The 15,888-nt window shown below is 39.8% G+C and overlaps 1 protein-coding gene across 6 annotated transcripts in view; it reads right to left on the reverse strand.

Annotated features, from left to right (window-relative positions):
* Nucleotides 1-15,888, reverse strand: part of ADCY5 (adenylate cyclase 5) — a 189,073-nt gene that overhangs the window by 16,484 nt on the left and 156,701 nt on the right. For all 6 annotated transcript variants that reach the window (XM_081924757.1, XM_081924755.1, XM_081924754.1 and 3 more), the window contains 5 exons: nt 15,093-15,190; nt 8,965-9,052; nt 4,195-4,311; nt 3,476-3,640; nt 1,824-1,999 (listed from right to left, as the gene is read on the reverse strand). In XM_081924757.1, coding sequence (XP_081780883.1) covers nt 1,824-1,999; nt 3,476-3,640; nt 4,195-4,311; nt 8,965-9,052; nt 15,093-15,190 — 644 coding nt within the window. The remainder of the gene's footprint in view (nt 1-1,823; nt 2,000-3,475; nt 3,641-4,194; nt 4,312-8,964; nt 9,053-15,092; nt 15,191-15,888) is intronic.

The following is a 15,888-nucleotide window of genomic DNA, read 5'->3' on the forward strand; positions in this document are numbered from 1 at the left end:
AGCTACCACTGAATTAGCCACTACAGTCATACCTTGGAAGTTGAACGGAATCCATTAGACTTCCAAAACGTTTGGAAACCAAGGCACGGCTTCTGATTGTAATTTGAAGCCCCGTCGGAGGTTTGGCTTCCAAAAATAATTCACAAAACAGAACACCCTCTTTTTCAGGTTTGTGGTGTTTGGGAGCTGAAACGTTTGAGAACCAAGCTGTTCGAAAACAAAGGTATGACTGTATTGTGTGTTTTTAAGGAAGAGGAGGAAAGGGACTGGCGGCACAGCTGCTGCCACAAGGAGGAGGATGAGAGCTCTAGGAGCTCCAGTGTGACAGGAACAGGGGCATCAGCTGGACTATGCTGAGGGCCCCCTGAAGTTTGACACCAGGCCTGTTTGCATGGTTGCAATTCTTTTTGGCTGGCAGTTTTACCACCAGCCTTTTCGTGTCTTATGTTTTCAGTAAATTTGTATAGGGGTGTGAGAAAAGAAGCACCTGTGCATCTTGCTAATTAGTGTGCATGTCATATACAGAATAATTAGATGGATCAGACAGATGCCCAGTTAATTTAATATAGGATAATATTCCCTGCATCTGGAAGAGATCTGCACCTAGACTGGCGGGTGCATATGTACTAAATACTTCCCATGAGCCGTAAGTGGTTCACCACACAGTAAGACTAACAATAAATGGAGCTTTCAGAGCAAGCAAAGCTAATTTAATGAGTGGTAAGACTGCAGCTCCTAAATTTATTTCTGGGAAAAAGATGCTTATTTACTCCACCTTTTTACTGACATCTTGATTGTGAGGTGATGCAAATAATTGCTTTTAAGTGCTCTAATTCAGTCTGCTCCTGACTTATCAAAATTCCATGCAGTATAAAATGCCTAAAGGATGTTTTGTTTTGAGATTATCCCTTCAAATGACTGCCCCTAATTTGCTATCAATTTTCTTTTTTATATGAAGGGCAGAAATCACACCTGAGTGGATTAATCAGAATTAAGCAATCCAAAATGGAGAAGGGCACAACTGTGGTTCAACCAGAATGGCCTTTTTTTTCTTTCTTTCTTGTGTTGTTTTATTAACTTAAGAAAAGATCTCATTCAATTGGTTGTTTGGTAGGTTTTAAGGGAATTAAGGAAATCATAAGGCATACAAATAATGCCAATAAAAGTAGTGTTGCTTATTAGTGAACAAGCCAAACTCCTACAATGAAAAATGTTTAATGAGTAAATATGTTTAAAAAGGAAGATATGTGTTAGCATTCAACACAACTAAGGCACTAGCCTCCTACTTGATGCAAAATATACATGTTTGGTCCTTATCTGAGAGCGCAACAGTCATGCAGAGTATGACATTCAAATTGTAGATACCAGCAAAATAGAACCAAGAGCAAGAACTAATAGAGGGTTCTCAAATGACTTCCAGTGTTATCTCACTTGTTTCTGTTTACATAAAATTGTTTTCATGGACTCATTGACTTGGTTTTCCCAAGCAGCAAATGATGCGGTAAACCTGTTTCTGGACTATTCCACTCTAGACCCTGGGTAGGGGCCTCACATGACTGAATGCCCCTCCCATAACACAATAAAACCGTACACATAAAAAACTGGCTAGGCAAAAAACCCTTGACTTCTTAAACTCCTATGTGCAAGTTTTACTTTTTTAAACTGAAGTGTGTCCAGTCATGTGAGAACCTACTGGTACTCCGAAATGGTATAGTCCAGAAACAGTCTACTTCCTCACCTGCTTTACTAAAACTTCCACTTGGTGATCTTTCTCTCGGTTTATATATATAAAAACAACTTACAAAGGTTTAAGGGTAACTTACATGGCATTGGCTGTGACCAGAAGATCTGCATTGTCGAAGAGGGTAAGCCCTGGCACTTCCACAATAAGGACATATGTAAATTCAATAATCAACATCAAAATGAGTTTCCCAATACAACTGATCTGAAGGAACACAGAGCAGGCCAGGAGGCTCAGTAAGACACTGTAGGTAAAATACTGCGAGAGGAGGGATTGGGAAGCGGAAGAGGAGGGAAAAAAAAAGAGTGGAGGGAGGAAGGAAGAGAGAACAAACGGGAGTCAAATCAGTAAAGAACATCAAACATCAATTAAGCAGTGCTGCAAGAATGAGGTTACACATCAACTTATTTTAATTATTCTTCTTTTGCTATGTCACATGTCAGTTAATATAAGGCTCTGAACAACTTTGGTTGAGGGTACCTTAGGTCCAGCGTGCCACTGAACATCCTTCAATGGATCCTTATACTGGGACTGACACATTTGTCTAGCTGGGCTTCCAGCAGGCCCACACAATCCCTGACCCAATAAGCCTCAGCAGCAGTTTAGTCCTCTGGCAGTTAAAAGTCCACCTTTTATTCTGTAAGGTATGTGCATGCACGCCTATTTGAATGTACATACATCATATATGCATACGTGTTTAATGCATCTTTGTTCTAATTAACTTGTAATTTTGTGTGACAGCTGTCAGCTGCTCCAAAGTCAATTCTACATAAGATGCATAATGAAGGTGACATTGCGAACTCATAGAAACCACCTCAGATCAAGACTTATATTTTTCAAATGCCACTCCCTGATCCCACTTTTTAAAAGTTTGTTTAGGTATTTAATTATAAAGGAGCGCATTAGAACAGTGTATTCTTTACATGTCTACTCAGAAGCAAGTGTCATTGACCTCAGTGGGACCAACCCCCAAGGTAAGTGTGTATAAAACTGCAGCTACATTAAACCTGGTGTGGTAGCAGCATTGAATAATAACACTATCCCACTTACAGTCTGGAGTGGTAAAGCTGAGAATTCAGTGTAGAATTGGTTTGACACATTATCATTGGCAAAAGGATATTGTATGCAGAAGGCCTTAGGTCTGAAACCTGTAATCTCTCATTTAAAGGATCTTAAGTAGCTGGGCTAAGGGACGCAGGTGGCATTGTGGGTTACACCACAAAGCCTAGGGCTTGCCGATCAGAAGGTCAGCAGTTCGAATCCCCGTGACGGGGTGAGCTCCTGTTACTCAGTCCCAGCTCCTGCCAACCTAGCAGTTCAAAAGCACGTAAAAGTGCAAGTAGATAAATAGGTACCGCTCCAGTGGGAAGGTAAACAGTGTTTCCGTGTACTGCTCTGGTTTGCCAGAAGCAGCTTAGTCATGCTGGCCAAATGACCCAGAAGCTGTCTGCGAACAAACGCCGGCTCCCTCGGCCTCTAGAGCAAGATGAGTGCCGCAACCCCAGAGTCGTCCGCAACTACACCTAATGGTCAGGGGTCCCTTTACCCTTTACCTTTAAGTAGCTGGGCTAGAAAGAATCTCTACCTGGAAAAAGTTCTCTACCTGAAGACAATGGAGAGGAGCTGAAAACAGCTGAAGCAGACAACAGTGGGTTAAGTGATTAACTGTCTCATTCAGCATAAAACAGGGCCACTTATAGTTTGTATGAATTTTAAAACTTAAAACACACCCACCTCTGGGAAATTGCAGCTTGGCTGGGAGCTGGCACATAATCCTTGTACTGTCCCCAGGCTGTAATTGGAGGCAGAGTAGCTAATATGGCACATGTTCACCTCACGTGGGGTGATGTTATACTCTGCAGCCACACAATCACGGAGATCCACAGTGCTGCAAGTGAACTGGCAGAAGGGAAGAGATTAACAAAAAGAAAGGCAAGGAAAAGAGAAAACAGCTAACCAGAATGGAAAGTACTCAGGGCAGAGATGCGTTAAAAGATGCTTCTCTGCACAATGGCAAAATGGCCCAGCACAGATGGCTCTTGGGCCCGACAATATAAACCACCAGTTAAATAGTGGCGGCTGTAATGACTGTTTAGCAGGTATGCAAAACATCATCTACCTTTTCCCACATCCCAAGTATTGTCTAACCCATCTAATTAATATACCATGAAACTGGCACTGGGAATTTCCAGGAAGTGCTCCATTTACAGGTGAAACAATTAGCATTGCTCTGATCCTGTCTATTTTAAAGACATAATATTGGCCAACGCACTGGAGACATTAAGTAGTAACCATGACTGGTTAGAACGATTAGGAAAATTACTGAGCCCACGCCTACTTTTATTTTATTGGTCACACATACACAAGGAGCTATGCTTTCTGTTGTACCCTACAGCTTCTGGGCACTGATAGGTCAGTGATGCTAAATAAAAGTAACAACCAGTGTAACATACCATGTTGGCAAAGGCTGAGAGGAAAACCAATACAATGGTAAAGACCCCAACTATGGTGTTGTTGGTCCTGGACTGAACAATCTTCCGTGAGAGAGTCTGGAGCGGAGCTGGAAAAAGCTGGTCAAAAAAGAGAAAGCAAGATGTTTGAAATCAGGATTCTGGATAAATATCTTGCACACTAAAGAACAATACACATTAGAAAGTACAAAAGCTGACATGCCAGATCACTGAACATCTGTCTTCCTCTAGGTAATTTTCGGAGCAGAAAGGCTAAATGCATAATTGCTTGGCTAACTTGTCATACTGACTTGCTGCTCCCTGATTAAAATAATGGTTTCTAAATCAGAACCAGAAAGAATGGTGTGCAAAACAAAACAAAACATTCGATTCTGATCTCAGAATAAATGGATATATAAACATGCATTTTGAAATAACCTGTTTTGCTTCCAAGATTCTAGCTAGAATTGAGTTTTATCTTCATGTCACCACTTATTATGTTTAGATGGACAATAGGTACAACTGCAGCAGTGAATTGTACAGTAGTCAATAACACTGGCAAATGTCTTCAAACTTCCAAAGGCACCAGAGATTTGAACATTAGAGCCCAGCTGCATCAGATCAAAGACCTATCTAGTCCACCATTCTGAGTTCACAATGCCTATGGAAAACTCATAAACAGGACCCAAGCTAAACAGCACTTTCCTGCTCATGATTCCCCAGCAACTGTTACTGCCTCTGATATTGGACGTAATGCATTGTAATCATGACTAGCATTCATGGATACTCTCCTCCTCCATGAATTTGTCTAATCACCTTTTGGAGCCATCAGAGTTTGGCTTGTACTGAATCTTGTGACCCTCTGGGATCTACAAACATTTATCTACTCTACAGGAGCTGTTCAGGAATCATCAACTCCAACTAAATTAACTCTAAATGGTATTTGGCTGGCCAGTGAGTTTGGGATCTTGGAGATTATCTTCCGATATTAAGTTTTAACATGGAGAGTTCAGGGGAGCATATTTTCCTTCACTTGCTTCTCGCACATCTTCCTCCAATAGGTTTTTGTTTGTGGCTCACCCCACCACAGCATTCAAATCTCCCATGCAAGGAGATAACAAGGATACATTTCTAGAATTCAGATGTTTGAGTTCTGTAAAACTAAAAGGCTTCCCTGCTGTTAATTTCACTTCATCAAAATGCTCCCCAATTCAATCCCTAGAGAGAAATCTGAGACACAGACAAATAGCAGCTCAAATATGCATCATTATCATTGCACCAACTAGGCTTCTAAGTAGTTTCTTTTTTAAAAGAAGACAGTGAGAAATGGCTTGTGTATTGCTTTTTTAGCAATGACTAACCACGCCAACCTCTCCCTTTTTGCTCCCCCCCTTTTTTTATTGCACGATTAGAAGGGTTGCATTTTGCTTCCTACACAAGCACAATTATGAAGTTGTTTGATGAACAGGAGGGCTGATTAGCTGGTGCCTATTACAAAAGGAGACAGATACAACTTGTGACAATGCTGTGCTTAAGCTGCTGCCTTCACCTGCGTCCATTAGAGAACTATCTAAAATCACTGGACCAGATTTTTTCTTTGGTTGGGGTGGAAAGGGGGGAGATCATCTATCATACCAGGCACTGACATAATAAAAGATAGCAATAAACTGTAAGATGATAATAAAAATCTAGCAATGTTCTTCCAAGTGGTTAAATTAAGCTTGTAAGTAGCTCTCAATGCGACAGATGAATCACAGTCAAACATCACCCTATTCTAAACAGACAAGGAGAAAGTTTAAATTATGTGCAGCATGAGGTGCAGGCTTTTCATACTACCTCTGCCTGCACAAAAAGATTTTAGAGCACTGTAAGGATTTTCAGCCTAATCAAACTCCCATCAAGCTCTGAAGCTAGGACTGGCTAATTACGTATTTAGAATTTTACATATTTATGTAATCCAGAAATTCATCAAATCCTAAATTTGGAAAATGTCAGCATTTGAACTGCTTTCTTCTATTTGACAACCTAACTGCTTGTTATTTGACTATTTGGAAACCATCTTTCAAAATGGTTTAGCTGAAGTAGAAAAACCCAGATTTGTTGGCGGCAAAGAATATGTTATGCGATGTATGAGAAACCATTTGCTCATAAACATTTACCTTTCATTGCTCTGGAATGTGGAATACAAAATCTGAGGTCATAAATCACTAGTCAGTGATGGAAAAGCTCCAGCCTGTGGACCAAGTCTGGCCTCCCAAGCCTCACCATTTTGCCCATGAGGCTGTTTTTCCCAAACCAGCCTCACACCTGATATCATATGTGATGTCATTTGTGGGGCAGGTAGAGTCACAACAGGATCAGCTGCAGAAAGCAGGACAGAACTCCCCACACATCATGTGATGCACAAGGAGTTCAATCCCACGGGTTCAGCTACTTTGCAGGGTGCAGGGTACCTGCATGCACATCAGCTGATGTGCAGGGTGTTCAATTCTCCTTGGATATTAACCTGCAAAGTTCTTACCTGGCCCTACCCACAGAAGGCCGATATTTTTAAAAATCCAGCATTGGAAACTCTAAGAAGCAAATGACAAGAATCAATGACTGGTATTGTTATAGAAATGAAATAAGTAGAGTCATGATGGTAAAAAGCAATGAACCCTGCAGGACAGGCCTTGCAATCTAGTTATGACCTTTGTTGAAATTTACACAGGACACCCAAATCATGCAGCAGCAGGGGGCAAACAAAAATGAATCAATATAGAAGGTATAAAATTCCTAACTGTCACACTCTAGCTTGGTTCACACATAACAATAAGCTATTGGTGTTTAACAAGCTATGAATGAACCACAAGTTGTCCCATGACTTGTTTTGTTTTTCAGATGTTCTTGGCTCAGGCCTTTGTAGGTTGGTGAGCCTCTAAGATAAAGTAGCCAAGCAAACTATGGTTAAGGAAGAGTGCTGGATATGCATATATTACCAAGTCATAGTTAAAGCAAGTCAAAGTTTGTGAGTAAACAACAAATAATGGCTGCAGATCATGGATTGTCAGCAGTAAACAAACCAAAGCTAGGTCACTGGACAGTATTTGAATGATCAAACAAACCATGGCTTAGAATTATATGCAAGCCAACTACTATGCTCAAGCAGGCTGCCCTCCCTATCACTGATCACCTAAGAATGTTCTTAAACTGGACAAGAGAACACTAGGATTAACATGAGACACCAACAAACTGATTAAATCTCTTAAGAATAAGCATAGTCTAAGCACAAAACCTAGTTATTCTCTTTATGACACCTTTAAAGAGTATGTTTTCAATTAGCAAACCAGACTGTATTTGAAATAGAAGCTAATTTCCTACAAATAGCAGCCTACCTCAGAAATGTGGAAGCTGAGTCAGAATGGGTCATCAAGAAGTTCAGTACTGACAGCAATAAAATACTTTTGAATGCTATGGCAATAGTTCAGAGCCTAAGCACTGAAATCAGCAAACCAAGGCAAAATAAAGGTTATAACTATAGCTGTATGATTTGTCACTAGGTATTTCATGAGTCACTACTAGTCATTTTTCCATTAGCTGGGTTTTTTTTTCTTACTGGAAAGAAATTCAAACAGCATTCCAAGTACTGACAATGCTTTATAGAGTACAAAAAGGCAAGGGACTCTGTGTAATAGTGGTTCTGTTCCTACTTAAGGGAGGCTGTTGCTCAGCCATGCTATTTCAGGAAATTTGGAGCAAGGTGTTATTAATATGCTGATGATCCCCAGCTCTATTTCCTCATTCCAGCTGAATCAGGAGAGGCAGTTCAGGTGCTAGACCAGTGATTGCAAGTGGTGATGGGCTGGGTGTAAGCCAATAAATTGAAGCAAAATCCCAATAAGACAGAAGTATTATGTGTTCTAAGTTCTCTGGTTCAAGGGCGGGGAGGAGAGATGGCCTCTTCTCAAAAGGGTTACACTCCTCTGGAAGGAGGGGGCTCGCAACTTGGGGGTACTCTTGTTTCCAACATTGTTACTTGAAACTCAAGTGGCCTTAGTGACTAGAAGGCCTGTTTCCAGCTCTGACTAGTTCACCAGCTCTAGCCTTGGTCCTTCGTGACTCAGCCTCTGTACTCCATGCTTGGGTATCTTCAATCCTGAAACTTCAACTGGTTCAAAATGCAGCAGCCAATTACTGCCTGAAGCTCCATTCAAGCCCCTATAACAACTATGCTGGTTAATAGTTTCTATTCACTTTGTTGTTTAGAGCTCTAAAATGATGTAGGAGCCAATTATCTTATTGGCTCCTTACCTACAGACTGTCAGATGTTAAGATGAGCAGAGGAGGCCGTCCTGGCAGTTCTGACAGAAGTACACAGAATGATAACCCAAGGGAGGGCTTTCTCTGTGTCAGCCCTTAAATTGTGGAATTCCCTTCCCACAGAGGTGTCTAGCATCATCATGGTATAGCTATCACTGTATGCTGTATGTATTACTTGGTCTTACACACACACACACACACACGATCCATCCTATTCCTCTGATTGAAAAATGTTTTTACTGGATTTAATACTGTATTTTTTGTATTGTTGTAATCTGGGACCTTATGGTGAAGAACAGGTAAGAGATCCAAAATCCACAGCAGGGCAATGTCTTTATGAAGACTAATCAAATTGCCACAAAATAGTGAGCAAATCATCACCCACTTGCCAGAGAATAAATCCCATTTAACTAAATGGGGCTTACTTCTGAGTAGACACACATAGGATTATACCATCAAATTACTACCACTCACCTTTACGCAGGAGTAGATGACTGAAACAAATATTACTGTGGTGAGGATCACAAAACAGGTCAGGTAGAATGCCAGCATAAACACAGAGCTGAAACCAGAAAACACAGCCATGTGAGATGAGTGTAACAAATGAAAGGAGGCATAGTAGAGTCATTGAAAGATGCAGGAAGAGAGGATAGAAAACCACAATATCACTGTTCTCTTTATGTTAGTTAAGAAATATAGGAAGCAGCACCCTCCTGAAATAACAGCTCCAACAGTGAAAAAAGAAAAGGTTTATGATTAAGAGTAGGTCAATCCACAAATTGGTAGTGAACAACAAAACTGGATGGCAGCTTAGTAAATTTGAAAAAGACATATTTGCAACCTACTGTAATCATTTCACACTGTTCTTAATCTGTATGTTACATTATATTCCAAAATCCAGACACAATTTTCATTCTCATTGGTTCTATTTAAAATGATCTAAAACATCTAAAGATGCATTATTTGTCAAGCACTTGAAAAACAGCAACAGAAAAATGAAAAACATAGCCAACACCCAAACAAGTTCTGGCCACTTCCTTTGCATCAATAACCCAGTTCACACACCACAGTAAGCCATAATTAACAACTTGCTGTGAGTGCACAGATCACTCTACTATGTTCCTTTCATGGTGTGAGAGCAGGAGCAACAAACCACAATATTTACCTGAACATTGCATCTGGATCATGGATTGTTGTTGGTTTTACTCAAGAACAAATCTTCCCTGTGGAGATTACATTTTTCCTGAGGGGCAAGCAGTAGCTTCAAATTGGGAGTGGGGGAAAGCAGAATTTCATTTCTACACACCACCACCCCATAGCTATTTCCCCAGTCTAATTTGGCCTCTCCACCTTGTGTAGCTGTCTAGAATATAAAATAAAAGGGATCGGATTCTGGATCCCCCAGCACCAGGTCTACTTTGACCCTTAGATGTGTGAATGACTTTTGAACCAAGTTGCATCTATAAATTAATTATGACTATTGAGTATAACTAAAAAAAAGTGTTTACATGTTGTTGTTTTACTGCTATCCAAGCTAACTGATAATCAAACCATGTAGCATTCCATTTTTTTGTGAAGTCCTTGGAATTTTTATATGTGTTTTAAATGGAGGGGGGCTTGCATGTTGCAATAAATTCTACCTCCACCGTCAAGATGCATTATGCCTCTCTGAAAGCCAGTTGATAGGAATTACAGACAGGCAAAATGCTGTTGCACTTGTGACCTGCTTTGGGCTTCCCAGAGGAATCTGGCTGGCCACTGTGAAAACAGGGTGCTGCACTATGATGGGCTATTGGCCTGATTCCGTAGGTTCTTCTTATGTTTTTATTAAGTGTAGTAGAGGTATGAAACTTGGCTGGTATGTCACATTAGTGGAAGGGAACTGTTTCAATGGTGCACAGAACACTAGGTAAAATCAGACAGTTCTGTCTCTTTCTTCATCACCCCTCCTTGCACCCTTCCAATTTTGAAAAAAGGTCCAGTGTGTGGCCCAGTTGCATTGGTTAGAATATCTTAACTGAACAGTGAGTGGCACAGCCATATTTTAGTGTAGGATTTATGAGTGAAACATTTCCATGTTACCTCACTATTAAAAACAACAAACAAACAAACAAACAAACCTGGCTCACCCTTCCCTTCCTATTGCTCAACCTCATCCATAATTCAACAACAATGATTATCACGCACAGTAACATTAAGGCTAATCACATGAAAGCCAGCTGGGTTTCATGCTCTTCCCTGACTACAAAGAGCATTTCTACTTGCTAATATATTCATCAGGCTTTTGTGGCTTTCCTGCTGATTGTAACAAATTTATCACCGCCATTTTGCTGAGAGTTTTCATTTTTGAACCCCTCCATGCTTTTGGTCAGTATCTCATGGACTTTTACAGTGCTCAACGCACATATATCCATTGCCACACAATATTACAAACACTGAACTGGTTCAGACATAAGCATCTCAGTCCGATAAGCCATGGTTTGGGGGCCAAGAATGATCTCTCCTTGAGTACCTAATTTCAATGAAGTTTTCTTAAAACTAGTTTTCTGTGAAGTGCGAACCAGGAAACTGTTGTTTAAGTGCTGCTTACAAAGCAGAAGTCTTCCTTGAAGCCAGACACGCAAAGAGAGAAGAGAAGAGAAGAGAAGAGAAGAGAAGAGAAGAGAAGAGAAGAGAAGGGGAAGCATGTGGGCATAAGCCTCATTCTTTGTCTGATAAACTATGGTTTACAAGACCAAGATGTCTGAATTTAGCCATCTTACATGTAATTTTGTTGTCCCAGTTGTTCTTAGAGAACATTTGCACTATAGACAAATATTTACACTACAAATAAAAAGCAAATGAAGCTATGAACCTCTAAAATACACAGCTGAGCAATACCTTTATTAAGACCATTTTAAATGCCACAAAATAATGGCAAACTTTTGAGTCCTCCAGAACATTTAATCAGGTAAAAAGTTACATAAAGCAGGGGGGAGGGGGAAATGTACCATAATCAGGTTGGATATTGCAGCCATAAGGTAAGTTTTTATATTTAGTTCCTTGATCAAGTCTCTGCTAGGTGTTACTGTTATCAGGCTACATACCCAGGATTCTGGGATAAAGACTCAAGGGCTGCTTCCTATTTTTGATTTTGCCAGTATAAAGACTGCAGTGTTTGTCTTTATTTCTTGCTCTCTGCCTAACTAGGAAGCCTTGTCAACATCCAGTCTAAATTTTTTATTTCTTAATTTTCCCTGTGTTTCACCCCACCCCTCACCCCAGTTTTGTGTGGCATATTGCCTGATGAAGAGTTCTGGAGTTCTGGATAACCAAAAAGGGTGCAGATAAATCAGTTTAATATTGTTGCATGCCACCCCAATCTCCAAGTGGTCCTGTGAATCTGAAGAAGTGTGCATGCACACGAAAGCTCATACCAAGAACTAACTTAGTTGGTCTTTAAGGTGCTACTTGAAGGAATTTTTTTTGTTTTAACAGAGAATTGTGAGTGTCCTCAACAAACCACAATTCCTAGAATTCTCCAGCAGTGGAAGTAATGACAGCATTATTGCTTTAAAGCCAAAGTAAGTTTGCAGGGTAAGTTTAGCTGGGAAAATGACCTCCCCAAGGATTTGTCCTGAAGCTCAGACTTGATGGCTTTCACCTTCCCCACAAAGCTGTTAGAGCAAAAGTGAAAATTAGCTGCTAATCATTTTTTGCAGTGTGTATTTTGATTCCGGACTCTAGACATGGCTGCCAAACTACTGTCAACACCTCTGCTATTTTAAACCACCACTAAGTAGAAAGCTGGCCTCTTTACACCACATTTTTATTATGGGTGAAATTATAACTAGAGTCCTGTTTCACAGCCTGCAACCCTGTGAACTGAATTACAGTAAGATGTGCCTGGGATTTCCAGTTTCAGCAAATAATACTTTAGTTTACATTGCTTCATTTTTGTGGCTATCTTTGCATTCTCCAATATAACCGAAGTCTTATCATCAGGCAGCTTCCAAGATCACGTTGTTCTGGATTGCCTTAGCAACATCCAGACAAACTACCATGCCTGAAGCACATGATGCTTGAGGGCTTTGCCAAGATGAGCTCTGGATCCGGCTCAAATCTAATCCACTTTCTTTTTCTCCTGGCACTACAGAGACCATCAGGGAAACAGCATCATATCATTGATGCAAACAAACACATACTTGGGAGGGAGAGGGTCTTGCTGCTTGCATACAATTTTCCACTGTCCTGGCAGCAGTCCCCATTCCTTGAGAGAATATACTGCTCACACTGCTACAGCACAATTCCGTGACTTACCTTTCTTGTTTCTCTTCTGGCGTTTGGGAGACAAGAAGTGAAGGGTACTAAGAATTATCAAAGTGATGAAATCTGTAGGTCTCATTGCAAGGGGTGTCTAGGCAGATCCCTTGCCTATGGGAATGACCCGGTATATGGTTGTTACTTGAGATCTTTCTTAAAAGCAAATTCTGGAGCCAGCCCAACTTCTGCCATATTTGTTACTTAGCTAAGACAACTAGAAATGATTATATATATATTACACATTGCATAACTACATATATATATATATATATATATATATATATATATATATATGGGTAGTTATGCAATGCGTAATATGTTACACTGTGGTTTTAAAAGGTTGAGATTCTGTAGCAGTTGTAAGGATTGTGCTCTTTTTCATGTCTAGTTAAAACTGAATCTTTAGGCAGTGGGTGGAAATCAATGTTGAACAATTACAATTATTCAGTCAGAACAATAATTTCTGCTTGCCCTACAGAACAATCTCCCCTCTCCCCACCCTATGTGCTGCTCTAGGGGTGTAATCCTAGGATCCACTAAGTCCTGGCACCTGAAGACATATGTAGCACATAATGGAAAGTCATTCCAAAGTAAAAATAGCTTTTTTAAAAAAATGTTTCTTGGTCAGAAAGGAAAACTGGAACGTCTGCTTCATCTGTAAAAAAAGCCAACAGCAATGCAGACCTTGCCTCAGCAATAGATGCTTTACATAAGATCGGTGTGTTGCACCTTCAAGGAACATGGCAAAGGTCCCCTATTCCTGTGATTACTGGGCCATTTCTGTAAAAGCTCAGAAGAGGTACAAATCCTGTAACAGTTGTGATTACTGAAGAATAATGGAAATCACAGACCTCTGATCTAAAGCCTCAGAGATGCTGAGCTAAGCCAGAAAGAATAAATTTAGTAGCTTTTAATCACACATTAAAGTGATCGACCTAAATTTAGCTGCAAGCCTCTTTTTGATTTCTCTTCAGTTTTCCTAGATGGAGCCGTCTAAATTTTAGATTACATGTTTTTGGCTCCCACTGCTTTGTGGAACTGATTTTCTGCCTCTCCTTGCACAGTGCTTTCTCTTTTGCCTCGAAGAAGAACAAGCCAGGATGATAAAAGCAGCAGTAAAAGGCCTAAGAAGTTTCATATGTGGGGCGTGGGGGGACACGGTGACTTCAGCCACATCCTGTTTCCTGCCACTAACTTTTCCATCCTTTTCATCTCCACACTCCCTTACCTCACCTCACATTGCTTCCCTGTCACTCTCCTGAACCCAGCCTCTTGGTGGAATTGCAGCCACCTTTACTGCTGATAATGCAAAACTCCAATATGTAGTCCAAAAAAACTTGCATAAAAAGCCACTCCACTCATACCATTTCTCCATCAATATTTTAAGATCCAGAAGATGACAAACAATACTATGAGCGGAAAGAGAAACTTCATGGACTAAAACATTTGTACCAAAGGACAAACAGTAAAGCAGGAAGTAACTTATTAAAAAAATAATTAGTAAACATAAAAGTGATTTGTTTCAAAAGCATCAAATAACACATTATAGTTTCAATCTTGGTTAAAACTGAAGCAATTGGATCAATAACAGAATTCGAACAATTGATATAGATACTTATAACACTTGCAAGTAAGGGAAATAGTATCCAAAATAAATAAACTACTCAGAGTCAATACCACAATGGTATCAAAAACCTTTGCGGAAAAGATACTGGAGAAACAAGTTGATCAGAAAAAGATGGAGTCAATGTGGAATGAATACTACTTAAAATTGCTTTAATTAAAAGGTTGTACCCCTGAATATATGACACAGCCAGCCCTCATTGCTGAAAAGGATATATCATATATGAATATTTTATGTTCTACACTATGGGGGGGTTAGTTATTTGGTTGTTTCTGTTTTTATTTTGATTATGTATTCTGTGTTAAGCAAGTTTAGGCATTATGGTCAAATCTGCATGAATGTAGGTGTTGAGTTTTCAACCTGCGCATATAGTACAATGTTGCAAAGTGCAGTACCCTAGATAAGCACCCAGAGGGTCTTTTCCTGTGATATTTATATGAAAATAGACTAAATCATATTTCTCAAAGGCAGAAATAAATAGACATAAACTATAATATTAGTAACAACCAATATTACATTACAATACCAAAGGAAATGAATGTCAACAATGAGCACTGCAGTTTGCCACACAGCCACACATTATGGGAAATAATTTTACTTCATTTTAGTGCAAAGAAGCCAGGGAGAGTAAAAAGGAAGATGGATTGTGCAAGGAAAGATATAAAGATCTACTCACTGTGGCACAATTGTGATTTGAACAAAGCAAATGAAGAGGAAGACTATGGAGGCACAAGCCACATATGCACCAAATCGATCGTCCACCTGTTTGGAGTACTGCAAGGAAAGGAACCATGTGTTAGTGAATTCTCATGTTATAGCCCCTTTCTTAATCTTGCATTTCTTAACATATTTGCCTCTGCCCTTATTGGTGTGTTGTTAGCTTGACAGTGGTACAGTGGGCTATAAAATGGAAATAAACTGATACTACCTTTATACTACAAATTCATATATTAGGTAGGAGGACACATATCTCTCACACAAAATACCCAGTGCCAAGATCACCTTCTTCAAACATCTGCTGAAGGTTTCCTTCACTAGTGCCTCTTAGAGAATAACAAGGAAAAAGGGCTGCTTGCAGGCAATTTTTTAAACAAACTTGGAAACTAAAAGGGAAAACTATGAAAAAATGTGTAGAAGCATTCTTATCAGGAATGATGAATTCTGAGGTATCATGTAACATTGTAGATATATGCAAAGTTTCAAGAAAAGCAGCTCATCAGTTCTTCCTCACCTGTTCAAATATGCTCATGGCCCAGGACCAAATGCAATAAAGCAATTGGGATAGCAGCTGAAATTAATGTACAAATACTGTCTCCCAATACACCATATCTGACAACATGCTTTTTGCTATCTAGGAGACATCTGAGAAGCATTGGTATGTAAAAAGAGACCAAAGTTCTTTAGTAGGGCAATAATGTTTAGACTGGGGAAGAAGAAGGAAAAAAAGAAGATTATTGAGGGCCGAAATACAA

Source organism: Podarcis melisellensis (genome assembly GCF_964234715.1).
Source record: "Podarcis melisellensis genome assembly, chromosome: 1".
Lineage (NCBI taxonomy): Eukaryota > Metazoa > Chordata > Lepidosauria > Squamata > Lacertidae > Podarcis > Podarcis melisellensis.